The sequence below is a fragment of the Petaurus breviceps genome, unplaced genomic scaffold, assembly GCF_028583685.1.
Source record: "Petaurus breviceps papuanus isolate PSGF00001 unplaced genomic scaffold, PetGlider_PUasm1.0 38, whole genome shotgun sequence".
Taxonomy (NCBI): domain Eukaryota; kingdom Metazoa; phylum Chordata; class Mammalia; order Diprotodontia; family Petauridae; genus Petaurus; species Petaurus breviceps.
This window is the reverse complement of record NW_027186304.1, coordinates 92,547,598-92,566,269: the sequence shown is the minus strand read 5'-3', so window position 1 is coordinate 92,566,269 and position 18,672 is coordinate 92,547,598. Positions and strand designations below refer to the sequence as shown.

The 18,672-nt window shown below is 36.3% G+C and overlaps 1 protein-coding gene across 2 annotated transcripts in view; it reads left to right on the top strand.

The window, feature by feature from the left end:
- IL7 (interleukin 7) overlaps positions 1 to 18,672 on the top strand; it is a 52,650-nt gene that overhangs the window by 24,158 nt on the left and 9,820 nt on the right. The window contains exons 3-4 of one of the 2 annotated variants that reach the window (XM_069100160.1): positions 4,783 to 4,863; positions 6,271 to 6,408. In XM_069100160.1, coding sequence (XP_068956261.1) covers positions 4,783 to 4,863; positions 6,271 to 6,408 — 219 coding nt within the window. The remainder of the gene's footprint in view (positions 1 to 4,782; positions 4,864 to 6,270; positions 6,409 to 18,672) is intronic. The other variant, XM_069100161.1, reaches the window with a different exon arrangement.

The following is an 18,672-nucleotide window of genomic DNA, read 5'->3' as shown; positions in this document are numbered from 1 at the left end:
CTCTGTCTCTCTGTCTCTCTCTCTCTCTCTGTCTGTCTCTCTCTCTCTCTATCTCTGTCTGTCTGTCTGTCTGTCTGTCTGTCTGTCTCTCTCTCTCTCTCTCTCTCTCTCTCTCTCTCTCTCTCTCTCTGTGTCTCTCTCTCCCCTCCTCCCATCACCTTCCTTGGGTTTCAGTATCAATGCAGGTAAGTCCTGGATCCAGCCTGGTCTTACTCCTGAGTTCTGGTCCCATATAACCAGACTACATCATCCAGAAGAAGGAAGGTGGTAGTCCTGCTGTACTCCCCCCTGGGCAGATGACTTCGAAGTGTTTTGTTCAGTGTTGAACCAGATGTTTTTAGGGAAGTCACTCATATTGAAAGGTATTCACAGCCAGGTGAAAAGGACTTTGAAAAGTCCAAAGATCATGTAAGATGAAGGTTAGTTAAAGGAACTAAATAAGAGAAGGCTAATGGAAGAAATGAGAACTCTCTTCAAATATATAATAAGCTATTATGGGGGGCGGTATTAGTCTACATGTTCCCAGAGAAAAGGACTAGAAGCAATGGGTAAATGTTTCAAAGAACCTAAAAGTGAAATTGCTTCAGCAAGTAGTGGGTTCCACCTCACTGGAGGTCTTTAAGCAAAATCCAGATGACTATATCATCAGATATGCTATACAAGAGATTCTTGTTAAGTTACTTGTTGGACTAGGTGACTACTAAGGTCCCTCCCATCTCTTAGAGTCTGTGATTCTGTAAGGTTCTTCTTGAACCATCTTCTCTTTATAGGCTCTTTCTCTTGGTTAGCTATTTCATCAATTCCAATAGATTTAATTATCTCTGCACAGAAGACTGATGTGTGTGTGTATGGAGAGAGAGAGAGAGAGACAGAGAGAGAGACAGACAGACAGACAGACAGACAGACAGAGAGACAGAGAGAGACGACAGAGAGAGACAGAGAGAGGCAGAGAGAGACAGAGACACAGAGAGAGAGACAGAGAGAGACAGAGACAGAGAGAGAAGGGACCTCAGTGGCCATCCAGACCAACATATTCCTAAATATTCCTCTCAATGATACGGGTCCATAACCTTTTAGTTAGCATAGACTCTACCCTTCCCCATCGACATTTGTCCCTCTGAAACATCTCTCACACCCTTCCCCTTCTGTCCACTTCACATTGCTAGCAGTCCAATGCAGGCTTCTTTTTTTTCCACGTTGTTTTGGTTTTTTTTGAGGCAGTTGGGGTTAAGTGACTTGCTCAAAGTCACACAGTGAATGAGTGCCTGAAGCCAGATTTGAACTCAGGTCTTCCTGGCTCCAGGGCCAGTGTTCTATCCTCTGTGCCACTTAGCTGCTCTGGGGCAGGCTCTTTTCATCTTTTGTCTGACTGCTGTAACAACCTACTAATTGATCTCCCTGTTTCAAGTGTTTCAACTGTTCATCACATAAAATTATCCATCACCCAAAATTATTTTCCTAAAGTTCAAGTCTGACCTTGTCATTCTTCTTCACACAAATCTTTAGTGGAATCATACTATCTTTAGGATAAAATGTAAACCACTCACCCTGGTATATAAAGTACTCCAAAGTATTACTTCAACTTACAGTTTTATTTCACATTAATCCTCTTTATGCACTTCATGCTCCAGCCAAAGTGCACTACAATATTTGCACACGCTGATCCTCAGCTTTATCTTTTAGAATGCTTATCTTTCTTAAAGACTAATATCAGGCACTGAATCCACAATTCAGATCAAGTCCTCAAACATTTATTGAACACGTATGGTATGCTAGGCACTGTGTTCAGTGCTAAGGATACAAAGCCAAAACCAAAATAGGACCTGCCTAAATAAGTTTATATTCTACTGAGGAAAAACAACTTGTACGCAGGTGAGTATATACAATATATAAAAGGAAATACAGTCATTTTGTCATATCAGAGAATACCAAAATGTTTGCAGAGGGAAGAATCAGGAAAGGCCTTCTATAGGGAAGGAATCCAAGCTGTGCTTGGAAGGAATCTCTTGATTCTATGAGATGGGAGTAAGGACAAAAAACCTTCCTGCAAAGGCCAAGGATGAAATGAAATGCCATGTAAGTTTAGCTTTGATGGAGAGTGTAGTAAAACGGAAGTAAACAATATGTGATTAATCTGGATAGATGAGTTGAAGCTAGATTGTGAAGGGTTTTCAATGCCAAAGAAAGGAATTTGTATTTTATGGTAGAGGCAATAAAGGGCCACTGAAGTTTCTTGAAAAAGAGAGTGACATGATCAGACCCGTTCTTTAGGAATATCAATTTATCAACCACGTGGATTGGAAAGGGGAGATACTAAAAACAGGTAGACCAGTAGAAACATTTGCCAATGGAGTAACTTTCAGAGAGAAAACCACAATCTCTTTTGGAAATTTTGTGTTTGAGATGCCTATGTTCCACTACTTTGTATATATTTGTACTTACTAACTTTATACTTATGCAGTATGCATTTTGCTTCATTGATTGGAATTTAAGCGCCTTGTGAGTAGGGTTTGTTTCATTTTTTGCACTCAGTACAGTACTACATATAGGTGTTTAATAAAGACTTTGATTGGTTGATATGGATTAATCAGGTGGAATTGTCCAGATAGTACTTGGTGATATAGGTTTGGAGCTCAGAGAGATATGTATACTGGACACCTAGATTTGGGAGTGACCTGTATAGAGATGGGAAAGAGGGGTGGGGGGGAACAATAGGGTTCAGAACCTTACAATATGCCCAGACAAAAGAGCCAGGATGAGGATTTAACAAAAAAACAACTGAACAGGAACGGTAAAAACAGGAAAGGAAACCTCAGTGTGTGTCATACACACACGCACACACACACCCACACACACAGTAGGAAGGATTGGCCAAGAGTGTCTCCGACTAATAAAGCTGAAGACTATGAAAGGCAACTAGTAGACTCAGAAACAGCAGTTTCAGGCTGGAAGTTAGATTGGAAAGGGTCAAGATATGAATAAGAGATGAGAAAGTAGAGGTGATATATATAAACGTCCTTTTATAAGAGTTTGGATGTGAAAAAGGAGGAGAAACAGGATTATTTTTTGTTCTAAGGATCAGGGAAATCTGAACCTTTTTGTATGCTATAGAGAAGAAAGCACTGGACAGAGAGATGAAGGCTCAGAAAGGGAGGGTATGATCAGAGGACAAGACTCATTCACCAAACTTTCATCATCCTCTTCTCTAACCTTAACAATTGTTTGTGCTCTTGCTTGCTGCAAGAGCACCATAAGTAAAAACTTCCTAAAAATTAGAATTATCCAGTATTGGCTTCTGGAATTCTCTCTTCTTGGGAGTCTTTAAGAAAAGGTATGCGACCCTTGAGGGGATTGTTGTTCATTAAAGTCTTTACAAGAATGCCTCTGACTCCCACCCCAGTGCTCAGATTTTATAGTTCTTTGATTCCACAAATCATCTTTTATTTACCTTATATGTATGTGTTGTCTACATTCCCAACCCTTGTTTCCACTGAATTAGTAAGTAAGCAATTTGAGATCAGGAAATGCTTTCTTTTTTTCTTTATATTCCTTGCATTTAACATCATATTTGGTTCATAGTAGGCACTTAATCATATTTGTCAAGTTGGCTTTAAATCTGCAGAAGCCCTGTCCCTAGGGTCTCTACACAGTAGTCTGTCACAATGGAAATGTGTCCAATTTGCTGGACAGAGAGAGTACAACCCCATAAGTCATTCCTTCAAATTAAATTCTTCCTAATATCTCTGTAACTTTTAGTGCTTTCTCTCTGTGGGGCAGCTCTAGGTTAGAATCTAGGACTTGGAGTCAGGGAGACCCAACTAAACATTCTATGGAGCTCTGTGGAGCTCATCCTGGCTCTTTTGTCTGGGCATATTGTAGGGTTCTGAACCCTATGGTTTCTCTCCCCCCCCCTCCCATCTCTATACAGGTCTAAACATTCAACTATCCATGTGACTAAATCATGCAACCTCTCAGCCTCAGTTTTCTATTCTGTAAAATGGGTTGTTTTTGAGGATCAAATGACTTAATATATTAATCTATATATATAAGACTTTGTAAACTTAAAGCATGAGATATGTGCTATTAGTTATTGTCTTTGATTTAACCTGTCTGTGTCTTGTTTGTGCATAATTGTTTGCATGTTGTCTCCCCCGTTAGACTGTGAGCTCATTGAGAGTTAGGGGACTGCTTTTTGCCTTTCCTTGTATTCCCACTGCTTAGCACAATGCCTGGTCCATAGTAAGCCCTTCAATGTTTGCTGACTTGATTTGACATTCCTACAAATCCCTTCTTCATTTTAAGACTGTTTTCCATTGAACTTCCCTTTAGAAGTGAAGATATGACTTAATAAAATCATTCATATGTATACTACTACATCCCAGACAAATAATGCTGTCCTTTAAAAAAATAAAACAAGCCCAAGAAGTAATCCACCAAATCCTTGCTCAGCTACTTTTATTGGTAGGAAGTTCTTTAATTCTGCTTTCCTATAATTACAGTTTGGAAGTTCATGGCACAGAGTGATGACCTAAGGTCCTCTCAATCTTGATTCTAAAATTTAAAGCCTCCATACCTCTATCTTACTAATAATCACCAAGATAGGCATCTTGTCACATGTTTCACCCAGTTGATTGGTCTTTTATATACCTGCATATTAGGTTTTTGTTAAATGTTTTCCTTAAAGTTATAATTTTTAAATCAGTTATAAATTATTATTTTATAATGACTACAAATTAGAGGTTTTACATGTTAACCATGCCATTTCTATATGATTTGTTACAGGAGAAAATGACAGATATTGCTAGCAATTGCTCGAATAAAGAATATAGCTCTTTAAAAAATCACACATGTGATGATAATAAGGTAAATAATTTTTCTTTAGGGTATGTATGTCCTTCTGACTTAGTTTTCTAGAGACTTCTGATTTTGCTTATTTTTTAAGATTAGTCTTATCAGACAATTTATTTAGTAAGCCTTATGGAATTTGTAGTTTTAGACACATAATTCCTACCATTCTGTTTACATGTTGTTTAGATTTATTTTATAGTTCTAATTTATCAGTAGTCTTGTATTGACTGAATAGAAATTTTGCTGGTCATATTTCAAGTTACAGTGTTTCACCTAAAAATACCAACAAGGAAGCACGTCTTAAACTTTAGATTGTGTGGGACAGTACTTGTGAAAGCAGCATGTTTTGGGCAGATAGAATACTTATTGGATTTGGATTCAGGAAAATATAGATTCAAATCCTGCCTCTTACACTTACTAGCTATGTGACCCTGGGCAAGTCACTTAACCTCTCTCAATCTCAGTTTCTTCATCTGTAAAATGGGGATAATATATATCTTCCCCCCAGGGTGGTTGTGAGATTCAAATAAGATAATATAGGTAAAGTATTTTGCAGTTCTTCAAGTTTGTTGTTGGTGTTATTATTACTAATATTGTCATTATTACTAATAATGATATTACAGCTATATATATATATATATATATATATATATACATGCACATACAGATTTCATGAGTAAAACTCAGATGCCTGTTTTTGGGAATTTTTCTCTAAACATCAGTTAACTTTAAAACCACTGTTTCCTCTAGTTGGTATAATAGTGATATTTTTTAAACCTCCAGAGATCTGGCTTGTTTGTTTTTTTAAGTATTCATTTTTTGGTGGGGTTTTTTTCAAATCAGCACTGCTGAGCTCACTTCATAAATTCTATGTAAGATTTACATATATATATGTATATATATATATATGTAGAGAGAGAGAGAAAGTTAAAATTTTCAACAATCTCATTTACAGTAAATTTGTACTATTAATTGACTGTTGGAAGATCACTACCTGCATCTTAAGGAGCTTAAAAATGGGAGAAGAAGAATGAAGCTAGTTACTTGGAGTACAGGAAGAAGAGATGAACCCCAAGGCAATAGGCAGTTACTGCTACTGATTCCCAAAGTCTTCTTTTAAAAAAAAATTAATAATCTTATCATTTGATGACTCAGATTAAACAACAATACTTTGACTTAGGGAAACTTAATACTAGAAAAATTTGTGTATTGTGTAATTGTTAGACCAATTTGGAAGGACTGCTTGCTGTTGTCTACTGAACAGATAGCTTTAGGGTTACATGGTTTATTGGAATAAAGAACAAAAGTGGGAAGAAGCCATGACTAATTGCTGCATCTTTGGGCTTTAGGATCCTTAGTGGAGCTAATAACATCTGAGGGCCTAAGGTGAATGACAGAACTTCTCCATTTTCTCTTTAATAGGAAGTTACGTTTATAGTTCATGTGACATGTAAGTTGAAGCAACTTGTGAAGGCTAATATCAGTGAGCACTTTAACGGTTACTTAGAAGCATATTCATCTCATGCATTACAGATGCTGAAGTCATGCAAATGTGATGAGGTAAGTTGAGTGATATCTGTTTTTATCAACAAAAGAAACTGCCCTCTCAGTGGCAGAATGCTGCCATATTCTAGATCTGAGACACTTGATCAAGGAGCATACTGTTGTGAATAGAATACTGGCTTGGAAGCAGCTAATAAGTGGCAAGGTCAGGATTTAAACCCAAGTCATTCTAATTCTCAGTCTAGCTTTCTATTCACTACAACATGCTCCATTCATTCAATAATACATTATAACTGATTCTACTGTATATATATATATATATAACTAAGTTTAGTAATTAATTATTACATATTAAGTAATTTAAAATACTCTGAAATGCACATTTAGGTGGCATTTGGAGGATATAGCATATGTGTGTGTGTTTGTGTGTGTATGTACACGCTTATTTTCTGTATGCTTAGTCTTTATAAGCTAAGTGTGAATAGAACTCATTTTTCCTGATTTCCTAAATGCTCCTTTGGCACTAATCTCATTTACACCTCTTTACTACCCTCATATTACTTAGTACTACACTCCAACAATTTTAATACTCTTTTCCCATTGTTTTGAACTTTTTAAGAAATATTTTTCCATTTCAAGTTTCAGAAAACTATAACTTCCCTGTAATATGATCAGGGTATGTTAGGTAAAGATTTTGATGTGGAGACAACAAAGATGGCATGAAAATATTTTATTGTGGGTCAAAGGTATTTTAACTGGTATTATCTGAGTTCAGAGAATAGCATAGTTAACAAAAAATCACAGGAAAGATTTTATTGCGTTGGCACATTCTTTTTCTTTGTACTTACATCCTACATGTCCTGGGACATGAATGTATAGCAGAGTCACAGAATCATGGATTGTCAGTGTTGGAAGTTAACATAGAGGTCATCAACTCCAACCCATAGTCAAAAAAGAATCCCCAACACAAACCTATCCATGTGAATTGTACAGTATTTGCTCCGGTGACCGGACCTCCAGTGACAGGGAACCTCAAGAGGCAACCCATTCTGCCTTCAGCAAACTTATTATTAGAAAGTTTCTTGTTGACATCAGTTCTAATTGTACATCTTTGCATTCTCCTCCCCTTCAGTCAATCCATCTTTCCTCTTGTTTATTGTTCTGCTTTCTGGGGCAAAACAGAACAAGTCTAATCTCTCTTCCCCCAAGATCTTGAAGGCAGCTGTTATGCCCCACCCTGCCCCACCCCCATGCCTTTGCTTCACCTTCATTTCCTTAGCAGATCTTCATATATGATGGATTTGAGGCCCTATGCCATTCTGGTAGCCTTCCCCTGGGTGACCTTCACCTGATGATTGTTCTTTCTAAACTATAGTTTAAGAACTCACTATAGTACACCAGATATCTTGTGACTAGAGCAGAGTAGAATTTGACCACCACTTCCTTATTACTGGAAGCTTTGTCTCATTTCATCAAGCCAAGATTCACATAGGCATTTTTGGTTGCCAAGTATCAACAGTGACTCATTTCAATCCACTAAAACCCTCAGATCTTATTCAGACTAATTTCCATCTTGTTCTTATGAAGTCAGTTTCTTGAAAATAAATGTAAGACTTTATATTTATCCCTATTAAGATTTCATCTTATTTGATTCATCCCCATGATCAAGATATTTTCCTGTCATTTTTAAATCCTGACTATCATAGTGTTAACTATGCTCCTAATTTTTCTTTATGCAAATTTGATAAAGAATCATATCGATGATATTATCCAAATAATTGATAACAGTGTTAAATAACAGAAGGCTAAGTACAGATTACTTGAACACTGGAGATTTCCTGCACGTTCATGTGGAATGATTGATGACTGTTCCTTGGGCCTGACCATTGAACTGGTTCTATCCATCTAATTGTATATCATGTAGCCCATATCTCTCTGTGTTTTCCACAAGAAAAACATAAGATTGAATTCCAGTGCCAAGATGGTGAAGTGAGGAAGGAACCCCCTGGAACCCTCCCAAATTCCAAACAATTAGAAAGCCACCTAAGAATTGATTTAGGAACAGGGAAAAATTATGCTAGCACATTAGGAAGGATTGGTCTCACTGAGATGTGAGAGGCGCAAAGTCCAAGAGCAGCAGGGGGTCTGCAGCAGGGCTCTAAGCCTGGGGCAGTCCCCTGGGGAGGCCCTGCCCTCCTGCACACCAGCAGCCCCCTGGGCAGGTGAGCAGTCTGGGCAGCATAGCAAGGCCTCACCCAGTGACACTCCCCCCCCCCCCCCCAGCACAAACCCCACTGACCCCGCTGCTGACCAGTAGTGAAGCCTTACCCCAAAGTTAGCCAGCAGCAAGACCCCAGCTCCTGGGGCCTGCTAACAGAGAGACCCTGTTAACATAGCCACCCAGCAGAAAGGCCCCAGCCATGGGCAGACCAGCCACTAAACCCCACACCCAGGGGAGGCCAACAGGTAGGCTTCACCCCACCAGTACAAGTTAGAAAGGTAATCTGCCCTAAGCCATGAAGCCCAGTAAAAGCCAGCCATGAGCCCAAGCACAAAAAGCTTTGGACAGTGCAGGACCAGAGCCCAGCTCTCACATAAAAACACCGAGACACGAAAAAATGAGCAAAAAAGAACATGACTATAGAAAGTTACTGTGGTGACAGGGAGGATCAAGGCATAAACTTAGAAGAGGATAATAATGTCAAAATGGCTACATGTGATGCCACAAAGAAAAATGTATTTTGGTCTCAGGCTGAAAAAGAATTCCTGAAAGAACTTAAAAGGATTTTAAAAAGGCAAATTAGAGAAATAGAAAAAATTTGGGAAAATAAATTAGAATAATGCAAGAAAATCATGAAGAAAGAGTTAGTAGCATGGGAAAAGAAATACAAGAATTTACTGAGGAAAATAAATCCCTAAAAAAATAGATCTGGCCAAATGGAAAAGGAAATATAAAAGCTTACTACAGAAAACAATCCCTGAAAAATTAGAATTGAAGAAGTAGAAGCTAATGACCATATAAGACATCTGGCTGTGATAAAACAAAATTTTAAAAAACAATAATAAGAAAATGTGAAATTTTTCATTGGAAAAACAACTGACCTAGAAAATAGATCCAGGAGAGATAAAATAAGAATTTCTGGACTACCTGAAAGACATGATCAAAAAAAAGTCTGGAAAATATCTTTCAAGAAATTGCCTAGGGAAGGTTAGGTGGCACAGTGAATAGAGCACTGGCCCTGGAGTGAGGAGGACCTCAGTTCAGATTTGGCCTCAGACACTTAACATAACACTTACTAGCCATGTGACCTTGGGCAAGCCACTTAACCCCAATTTCCCTGCCTTCCCCCCTCCAAAAACAAAAAGAAGTTGCCTAACTGCTCTGATATCAGTACAAGAAGGCAACAATAGAGATTGAAAGAATCCACCAATCACTGCCTGAAAGATATTCCAAAATGAAAATTCCCAGGAACATCATGACCAAATTCCAGAACTCACAGTTCAAGGAGAAAGTACTGCAAGCAATCAAAAAGAAACAATTCAAATATAGTGAGGCTACAGTTTAGGATTATGTGGAATTTGGCAGCTTCTGCATTAAAGAACCACAGGGCTTGGAATATGATATAATGGAAGGCAAAGGTGTTAGGATTACAACCAAGAATCACCTAAGCAACAAAATTGAATATAAACTTTCAGGGAGAAAAATGAACATTTAATGAAATAGAAGACTTTTAAGCATTCCTAATGAAAAGACCAGAGCTGAATAAAAAAATTGACCTCTATATACAAGACTCAAAGGGAAATGTTAAAAAGAAACAAGAAAGATGAAATATAAGAAATTCAATAAAGTTAAGCTGGTTATATTTCTATATGGCAAGAAGATATTTGTAACTCTTAAGAACTTTGTTACTATAAGAGGAATTAGAAGAAATATATATAGAGAGAAGATGTAGATATAAGATTACTCTGATAGGATGATACCTCAAAAAAACAAAACAAAAACAAAATAAAGTTGTAAGAAAGAAAATTTCACTGGAAAAAGGATGAGGAAGATTGAATGGGGTAAATTATCTCACATAAAGCAGGTATGAAGGAGATATACTGGAGGGAAAGATGGGGGGGAGGAATGATGGGCAAAGTTTAAACTTTACTCTCATCAAAACTGGCTCAAAGACGAAATAACATACACACTCAATGGAATATAGAAATTGATCTTACTTGCTAAGGAAGTAAAAAAAAAGGGGTGAGCATAATAGAAGGGAGAAAAGGGATTGATAAAAAGGAGGATATGTTGGGGAAGAGAGTGATCAGAAGTACAAGCAAAAAAATAGCATGGAGAGAAATACACAGTTAATTATAACTATAAATGTGAATGGGGTGAACTGACCCATAAAATGGAAGCAGATAGCAGAATGGATTAAAAACCATAATCCTACAATATGTTCTTTACAAGAAATACAGTTGAAGCAGAAAGATATACACAGGGTACATGTAAGGGACTACAAAGGGTACATGTAAGGGACTGGAGCAGAATTTAATATGCTTCAGCTGGAACAAAGAAAGCAGGGATAACAATCGTGATTTCAGACAAAGCAAAAGCAAAAATATATCTAATTAAAAGAGATAAAGAAGGAAACTGTATCTTGCTGAAAGGTACCATAGACAGTGAAGCCATATCAGTATTAAACATACATGTATCAAATGGTATAGCATCTAAATTTTTGAAGGAGAAGTTGAATGAATTACAGGAGGAAATAGATAATAAAACTATACTAGTGGAGGACCTCAACTTTGCCCTTTCAGAACTAGACAAATCTACTGAAAAATAAACAAGGAAGAAGTTAAGGAGGTGAATAAAATTCTGGAAAAGTTAGATATGATAGATTTCTAGAGAAAACTGAACAGGAATAGAAAGGAATATACCTTTTTCTCAGTAGTACATGGCACCTACACAAAAATTGACCATGTATTAGGACATAAAAATCTCATAACCAAATGCAGAAAAGCAGAAATAGTAAATGTATCCTTTTCAGATAATGGTGCAGTAAAAATTAAATTCAATAATAGACAATGGAAAGAGATTAAAATTTAATTGGAAATAGAATAATCTAATCCTAAAAAAAATAAGTGGAATGTAGGAAAACTTGGACACTAATGCACTGTTGGAGTTATGAATTGATCCAGTCATTTTAGAGAGCAATTTGCAGCTATGCCCAAAGGACTCTAGAACTGTATATACCCTTTGATCCAGCAATACTACTACTAGGTCTATATCCCAAATATATCCAGAAAAAAAAAAGGAAAAGCATCTATTTGTACAAAAATATTTATAGCAATTTTTTGTGGTAGCTAAGAATTAGAAATTAAAGTATGCCCATCAGTTGGGGAATGGCTAAACAAGCTGTGGTATATGATTGTAATGGAATATTATTGTACTATAAGAAATGACAAGCACGATGATTTCATAAAAACCTGGAAAGACTTAGATGAACTGATGCATAGCGAAGTGAACAGAACCAGGACAACATTGCACACAGTAATAGCAATATTGTTTGATGAAGAACTGTGGATGACTTAGCTATTCTCAGCAATACAATGTTCCAAGACAATCCCAAAGGACTAATGATGAAGCATACTATACATCCTCCAGAGAAAGAACTAATATTGTTTGAATACAGAGTGATAATGTTATTTTCACTTTCTTTCCTTTTTTTCCTTTCATTCAAGTCTTCCTGTACAAAATGACTAATATGAAAATGTTTACATAATTGAACATGTATAACCTATATCTGATTGCTTAGTGTCAAAGGGGAGGAGGGGGAAAGAAGGATAGAATTTGGAACTCAAAACTTTAAATAAAAACTTTAATCATAATAGTTTTTATGATCACTCCTTTTTCCAAACATTCTCTAACCATTTCTTTATTTTTAAAAAAATTTTATACCACCTTTTCCCCCCAGAAATATCCCTCCTCCTCTCTCCTTAGAAAATTATCCCTTGTTAAAAAGAGTAAAAAAGAAAGAGAAAAAAAACTAATTCATCTCAGTTCAATTTCAACTTATTTGATCTTAACAACTGTTAAAACTTGTCGTTTTTTTCAGATCTTAATTCTGTCATTATTGTTCACTGTCACTCCTAGCTCTCTATTATCTGAAAATCTAATAAGTAGATCATCTTTGTATTTATCCGTATCGTTGACAGACATTTTAAACATCATAGGACCATAGGACTATGAAGTGTCTAAGGTACTCCATTAGAAACTTCTTTCCAAGTTGTCATCAACCCCTGAATGACTTTTGCTTGGACCTGACCATTTAGCCAGTTGTGAATCCAACATCCAGCCCATTCCTCATCATCTTATCCACAAGCATAGCTTGAGAAACTTCATCTTACTTGCTAAAATATAGGTAAACTTTCTAATAACCTTGTAAAAAAATGGCCAGTGACATTATTTTAGAACCACCTGTTCTTAAGGAAGCCATGCTGCCTCTCTGTGATCACTGGTTTCTTTTTTTTTAGGTGTTCGCTAATCATCTTTTTAATAATATTTCTTAGAATTTTGCCAGGAGTCAAACTCGTGCTCACTGGTATGTATAGATGCTATATTGTTCCCTTTTTAGACAGTCAGTACAACATTTGGCTTTCTCCATTCATGCAGCACCACTTATTCCTAAAATCACATGCTTAGAAATCTTTGGGTCCAGAAACCCATAGTAATCAAGAGCAGCAAGGATGCTACACTACAAACCAAAGGACTCTAACATCTTCCCTCTCCTTTTTTTTTCTTTTTGGAGGGTAATTGGGGTTAAGTGACTTGCCCAAGGTCACACAGCTAGTTTTTGTGTTAAGTGTCTAAGGCCGGACTTGAACCCAGGTCCTCCTGACTCCAGGGTTGGTGCCCTATTCACTGTGCCACCTAACTGCCCCTATCTTCCCTCTCCTTATTCTCAGTACCCGAAGGACAGATGAACTTGCCAGTCATTGTTTCCTGTTCAGTGTTTTATGAGGAAAACTCAATTGTTTCCTCAAGAGAAGTTGGTTTTAGGACTTCTTAAGAAGCTGAAATTACAGCACTTTTTTTTTTCTCAGAAACATATCAGTTCAAATCTGTAACATAAGAAACAAATAAAGCACACAGTCATAAAGTCAAACTTGACCAGTATGACAACATACAAAAAAGTAGCTATTTTCAGATCAGTATAAGAACGTGATTTAGTACCTAGCACGACCATAATTTGAATTTTTATAGTCAGAGACAAGTGATGGGGTAAGGGATCCTTTGGAGACACAGGATAATTTGGAGCCCAGAAATGTTTATTCCAATTCTATTGACTTAAAGTGGGGGAAGGATTTGGATAGCCAGACAACAACAGAAGAGGTTAGATGTCATGGAGCATGAAAAAAAGAAGGCACTAAGAGGTGCTAATGGAATGGGGGGACAAATAAAGAAAGCATCAAAGACAAAAGCTTCCAGTGCTTTTATTTTTTTCCTAGAGATGGTCCTGTACCTTCCCTTACAAGATACAGCACAATTCACATTAAGTTCTTATGAGATATAGCTCTAGTCTCTACCTTGTTCTAATTGGAGAGAAAGAGTAGTCAGATATAGCGATCTGATACTAATGACAACTCTGATGATGAGTTCCTTCTTGGAGATCTTCAACAAAGGTCAGTTGACCACTTTTGAGGTATATTATACTTGGGATTCCATTTAGATATGAATTAGACTAAAAGGCAGCTGAGATCCCTTCCAATTCTCAAATTCAGTCATTCTAATTCTGTAATTTTGATTTAAGAAGAGACACTGACCCACTAAAAGCAAAAGCTTTTGGAGGATGTCATTAAGAAATCAAGTGATCAGCAAGATGACTGAGTAATTGTTTTCCCCAAACATCCCCACTATCAAATAATTTTTCAGAAAAAGAAATCATGTATAAGATATAGGGTAACTGAAGCCGAATCTACAAGGAAAGAATCTGGAAATTCTGAACAAATTTTTTTTTAACCTTCAAAGTAACACCATAGATCTTAAATATTTAGAGCACCCTTTAAGAGTTCTCACCTTCCAACTCTCCATGATACAGACATAGCCAGCTTGAGCAACATCCTAGGCTTAGGCATCGGGATCCCACCTTGAAAAGTTCAACTAAAATCTCAGTTCCTCCCAGTAGAGACATCAAATACTGTAAAGATCATGGGAAGAAAGAAAGAGCACCTAGAAACAGGAGAAAGATATAGATAGCCACAGAGCATGGTAGAGAACCAAATTAAGAGGAGGAAGAGATTCTTTGCCTGAGGGAAAAGGAAAGAGGAGTAGAACTTCACCTAGGCTTAGTCCTCTACCCAGAGAAGTTCCTCTAGAAAAAGAACCAAGCAGGTCCGCCATGATTCCTAAAGTGGGGAGACTGAGAATGCTCACCTTTGATATGGGTGCAATTGTGGAAGATATGGAAGGGTCACAGAAGAGGAAAAAAATATTTGGAACACAAAAATACAGAAATGAATGAAACTTTGGTGGAAGAGAGGCAAAAGGCAACAAGATTAAGGAACACATGAATGCTTTACAATGCAAAGAAACTAATCTTTAAGATAGAATGAACAGGATTAACTTGGGGATCACATATCTTCCTGAATAACATGATTTAAGAAAAAAAAAGACCTGAATACTATAGTTCAGGAAATAATACTATAAAACTGTTCAGACCTTTTTATTATAAACAACAAAGTACTAAATAATTTAATTCACAGGTTGTTACCTAGAAAAAATGTTTGAAATGCTAAGGCATGTAGTAGTTAAATTTCATAGTTCTAACAACAAATAAATTGTACATGCAGCCAAGAGAAAAACCTTCAAATGCAAAACAAACAAAACCTTCACATTAATTTGAATAACCTATAATTACTTGGCAATCACAAGAAATCAGAGAGAATGAAGTAATTTATTCCAAAAAGCAAAGGAACTCAAAGTGTACCCTAAAATAATATATTCTGCATATCTAAGCGTAATTCAAATTTTTTTTAATTAAAAGAAAACCATATTGGGGGTTGGCTAGGTGGTGCAGTGAATAGAGCACCAGCCTGGAGTCAGGAAGACCTAAGTTCAAATCTGGCCTCAGACACTTAACACAAAACGTGACCTTGGGCAAGTCACAACCCTAACTGCCCTACCTCTCCCCTCCAAAAAAGCAGAAAAGAAAACAGTATTGTAAAAACAAAAATCCTGAGAGATTAGAGGAGAGAAGAAGCCAAGACATTTTAAAGTAGATGGTGATTGAAAATGTTCAAAAGATAGGGAAATTAGTTTTTAAAAAAGTTAACAATTTAAGCCTATTCAAGGAACTTGGGATAGGACAGGTAAACAGGAATAGGGGAGCTCCAGTGAAATAAACTAGCATTAAAGTAGTGTAATTTTTAAAAATAATAACAAATTAATGACTGAAAAGAGAAGAGAATACAGATAAAGAGAAAATACAAATGAATGTCAAAATGAAAAATATTCATCAAATCCTTATGGATAATAATGCAACAAAATAACAATTAATGCAGAGAATACAAACAAAAGATACAGACCTAAGTGGAGATCTAATAAGGACATCCTGCATAATGAGTGAATCAAAGAATGAATCAAAGAAAGTCATAATGGCTATGTAAAAAAAAAAGGATAATTGTTAAGAACACCCACCAAAATATCTGAGATGAAAGTAAATCTGTTCTTAGAGGAAAAAAGAATATCTTTGGGAACATAAATTAATAAAATCTAAGAATAAAAAGAAGAAATTGAGTATGCAACTTAAAATATATAAAAAATAAGCTTGGGACGGCTAGGTGGCACAGTGAATAGAGCACCAGCCCTGGAGTCAGGAGGACCTGAGTTCAAATCTGGCCCCAGACACAACACACACACACACACACACACACACACACACACACACATGCCATGTGACCTTGGGCAAGTCACTTAACCCCAATTGCCCTACCTTCCCCCCTCCAAAAAAAAAATAAACTCAAGGTAAGTACAAAATTGAAAAGTTTCAAAACTAGATAAATAGAAAGCAAATGATGACAGAATTGATGAAACTTAAAGCTGATTCTCTGAAAGGACTAAGACAGTTAATAAAGTTTTTTTGCAAAACTGATAAGAATAAAAGTGGGGGAAAAATCATATTACCAAAATGAAAAATAAAGGTACATCACAACAGAGAAGAAAGAAAAAGAATGATCAGAATCAACAGTACACAGATATATACACCAAAACCAAAAACATAAAATAAATGGAAGATTACCTATAGAAATATAAAATATCCAAATTCAGACCATGGAATAAAGATCTGAAACTACTCATATAAAATTGAAGAAATCATAAATAAACTACCAAGGTGGGGGGGAGGGTTTCCCCTCTGGTTCAGATGTATAAATCCTATCAAAAATTTTAAGAGTAATTTAATACCTATTCTACTCAAACTGAAAAATAAAAAATTCTACCAAACTACTTTTTAAAATCAGAAAATATTTATTCTGTAACATATTAGTTCATCTTCCCTTATAGAATGTAAGCTCCTTGGTTGCTAGAATTGTTTCTTTTTTTTGTCTTTATATTCCAGTTCCTCAAACAATTCCTAGCACAGAGGTGGCATCTTATAAGTTTTTATTGATTGATTGACCTAAACTTGTTAAGGATAAAGCAAAGAAAGAAAACAAAAGACTAATATCACTAATCAATATTGGTATAAATTTTTTAAATGAAATCCTATCAAAAAGACTATAGCAATATAGCCAAAGCAGGGGGGAAAGTATTCCTGTGACCAAAGTGGATCTATTCCAGAGATGTGAATTTGATTCACATTAGGAAAATAATTAATGTAACTAACTTTATTGAAACCAAAATACCATAAACCTTATAACGATATCAGTAGATGCAGGGGTGAAAAAAAACCTTCAACAAAATACAACGCATACAGTGGTCAATTTTAATAAATGAAAAGTATATATTTAAAATAAAAAGCTATTATGTTCAATGGAGAAATGCTAAAAACTTTCCTAAAAATAGAGATATAAAGCAAGGATCTCCTTTTCCTACTATTATTTTACATAATTCTAGAAATGCTCATAATAGTAATAAAGAAGAGAAAAAAATAAAAGTATGGCAAAGGGATCACAAAATTGTTGCTATTTACAAATGACATGATAGTTTCCTTAGAAAACTCAGAAAGTCAGCAAATAAACTCACTGAAGCAATAGTTTCAGTAAAGTAGCAGGACACAAAATAAATCCACAAAAGCCATAGCTATCTTTATAATAACTAAGAAGTCCAAGAAGATGTAATAGAAAAGTAAATCACATTTCCAAGAAACCACAAAAAATAAAAAATTTAGATAACAGTGTAGCTGGAAGGGTGTTGGCACCTCAGAATCCATTCTGGAATTGTTTTCTTAGAGAGTTGCCTCTTTAACTGAATTCCAATTGATTTGCAACCAGAGATCACATCTTATGATTCTTCCATGTAACTCATAGGAAGTACTTATTTTACCTATCACAGTGCAAGGCACATCGTGAGTGATCAATAAATAATTCACTGATTATTCTCATTAAATAATAGTGGAACGGATGTGTCCAGGGACTAAGTTCCTCTTTTTTTCCTACGACTCTTTACTAGCCTGTTTTCCAGCTTCAGTCAATAAACAATTAAGAGTCTCCTCTGTTCCAGGCATCATACTAAACAAAAAGAAGCAAAAGACAGTCCCTGTCCTAAAGGAGCTTTCAATCTAATGGATGGAAACCATATACAAACAACATTTACAAAGCAGACCACATACAGGATAAATAGGAAATAATTAAAAGAAAGGCTCTGGAATTAAGAGGAGTGGGGGAAGGGAAAGCCCTGGAATTAAAAAAGGGCTGAGGGAAGGCTTCTTGTAGAAGGTGGGATTTTAGTTGGGACTTGAAGCTAAGGAAGGTCAGTAATCTAGGGGAAGGAGGGAGAGCATTCCAGGCATGGAGGACAGGCAGAGAGGATGCTGGGAGCCAAAAGAATGAGCATCTTGTTCATGGAACAGCAAGGAGGCCAGTGTCATGGAATCAAAAAGGATGTGTTGGAGAGTAAAGTGTAAGAAGGCTGGAGAGGAGGGAGGGGGGATAGGTTATGAAGGGCTTTGAATGTCAAAGAGGATTTTTATGTTTGATCCTAGAGGTGATAAGAAGCCATCAGAACTATGAACAAAACTAATAGGAGATGCCATTCTTATCATTGAGAGTTAGAGAAAGATCAACACACACACAAAAATAAATCAAAGTTTGATCATCAATATCCTAACTATGGCACAT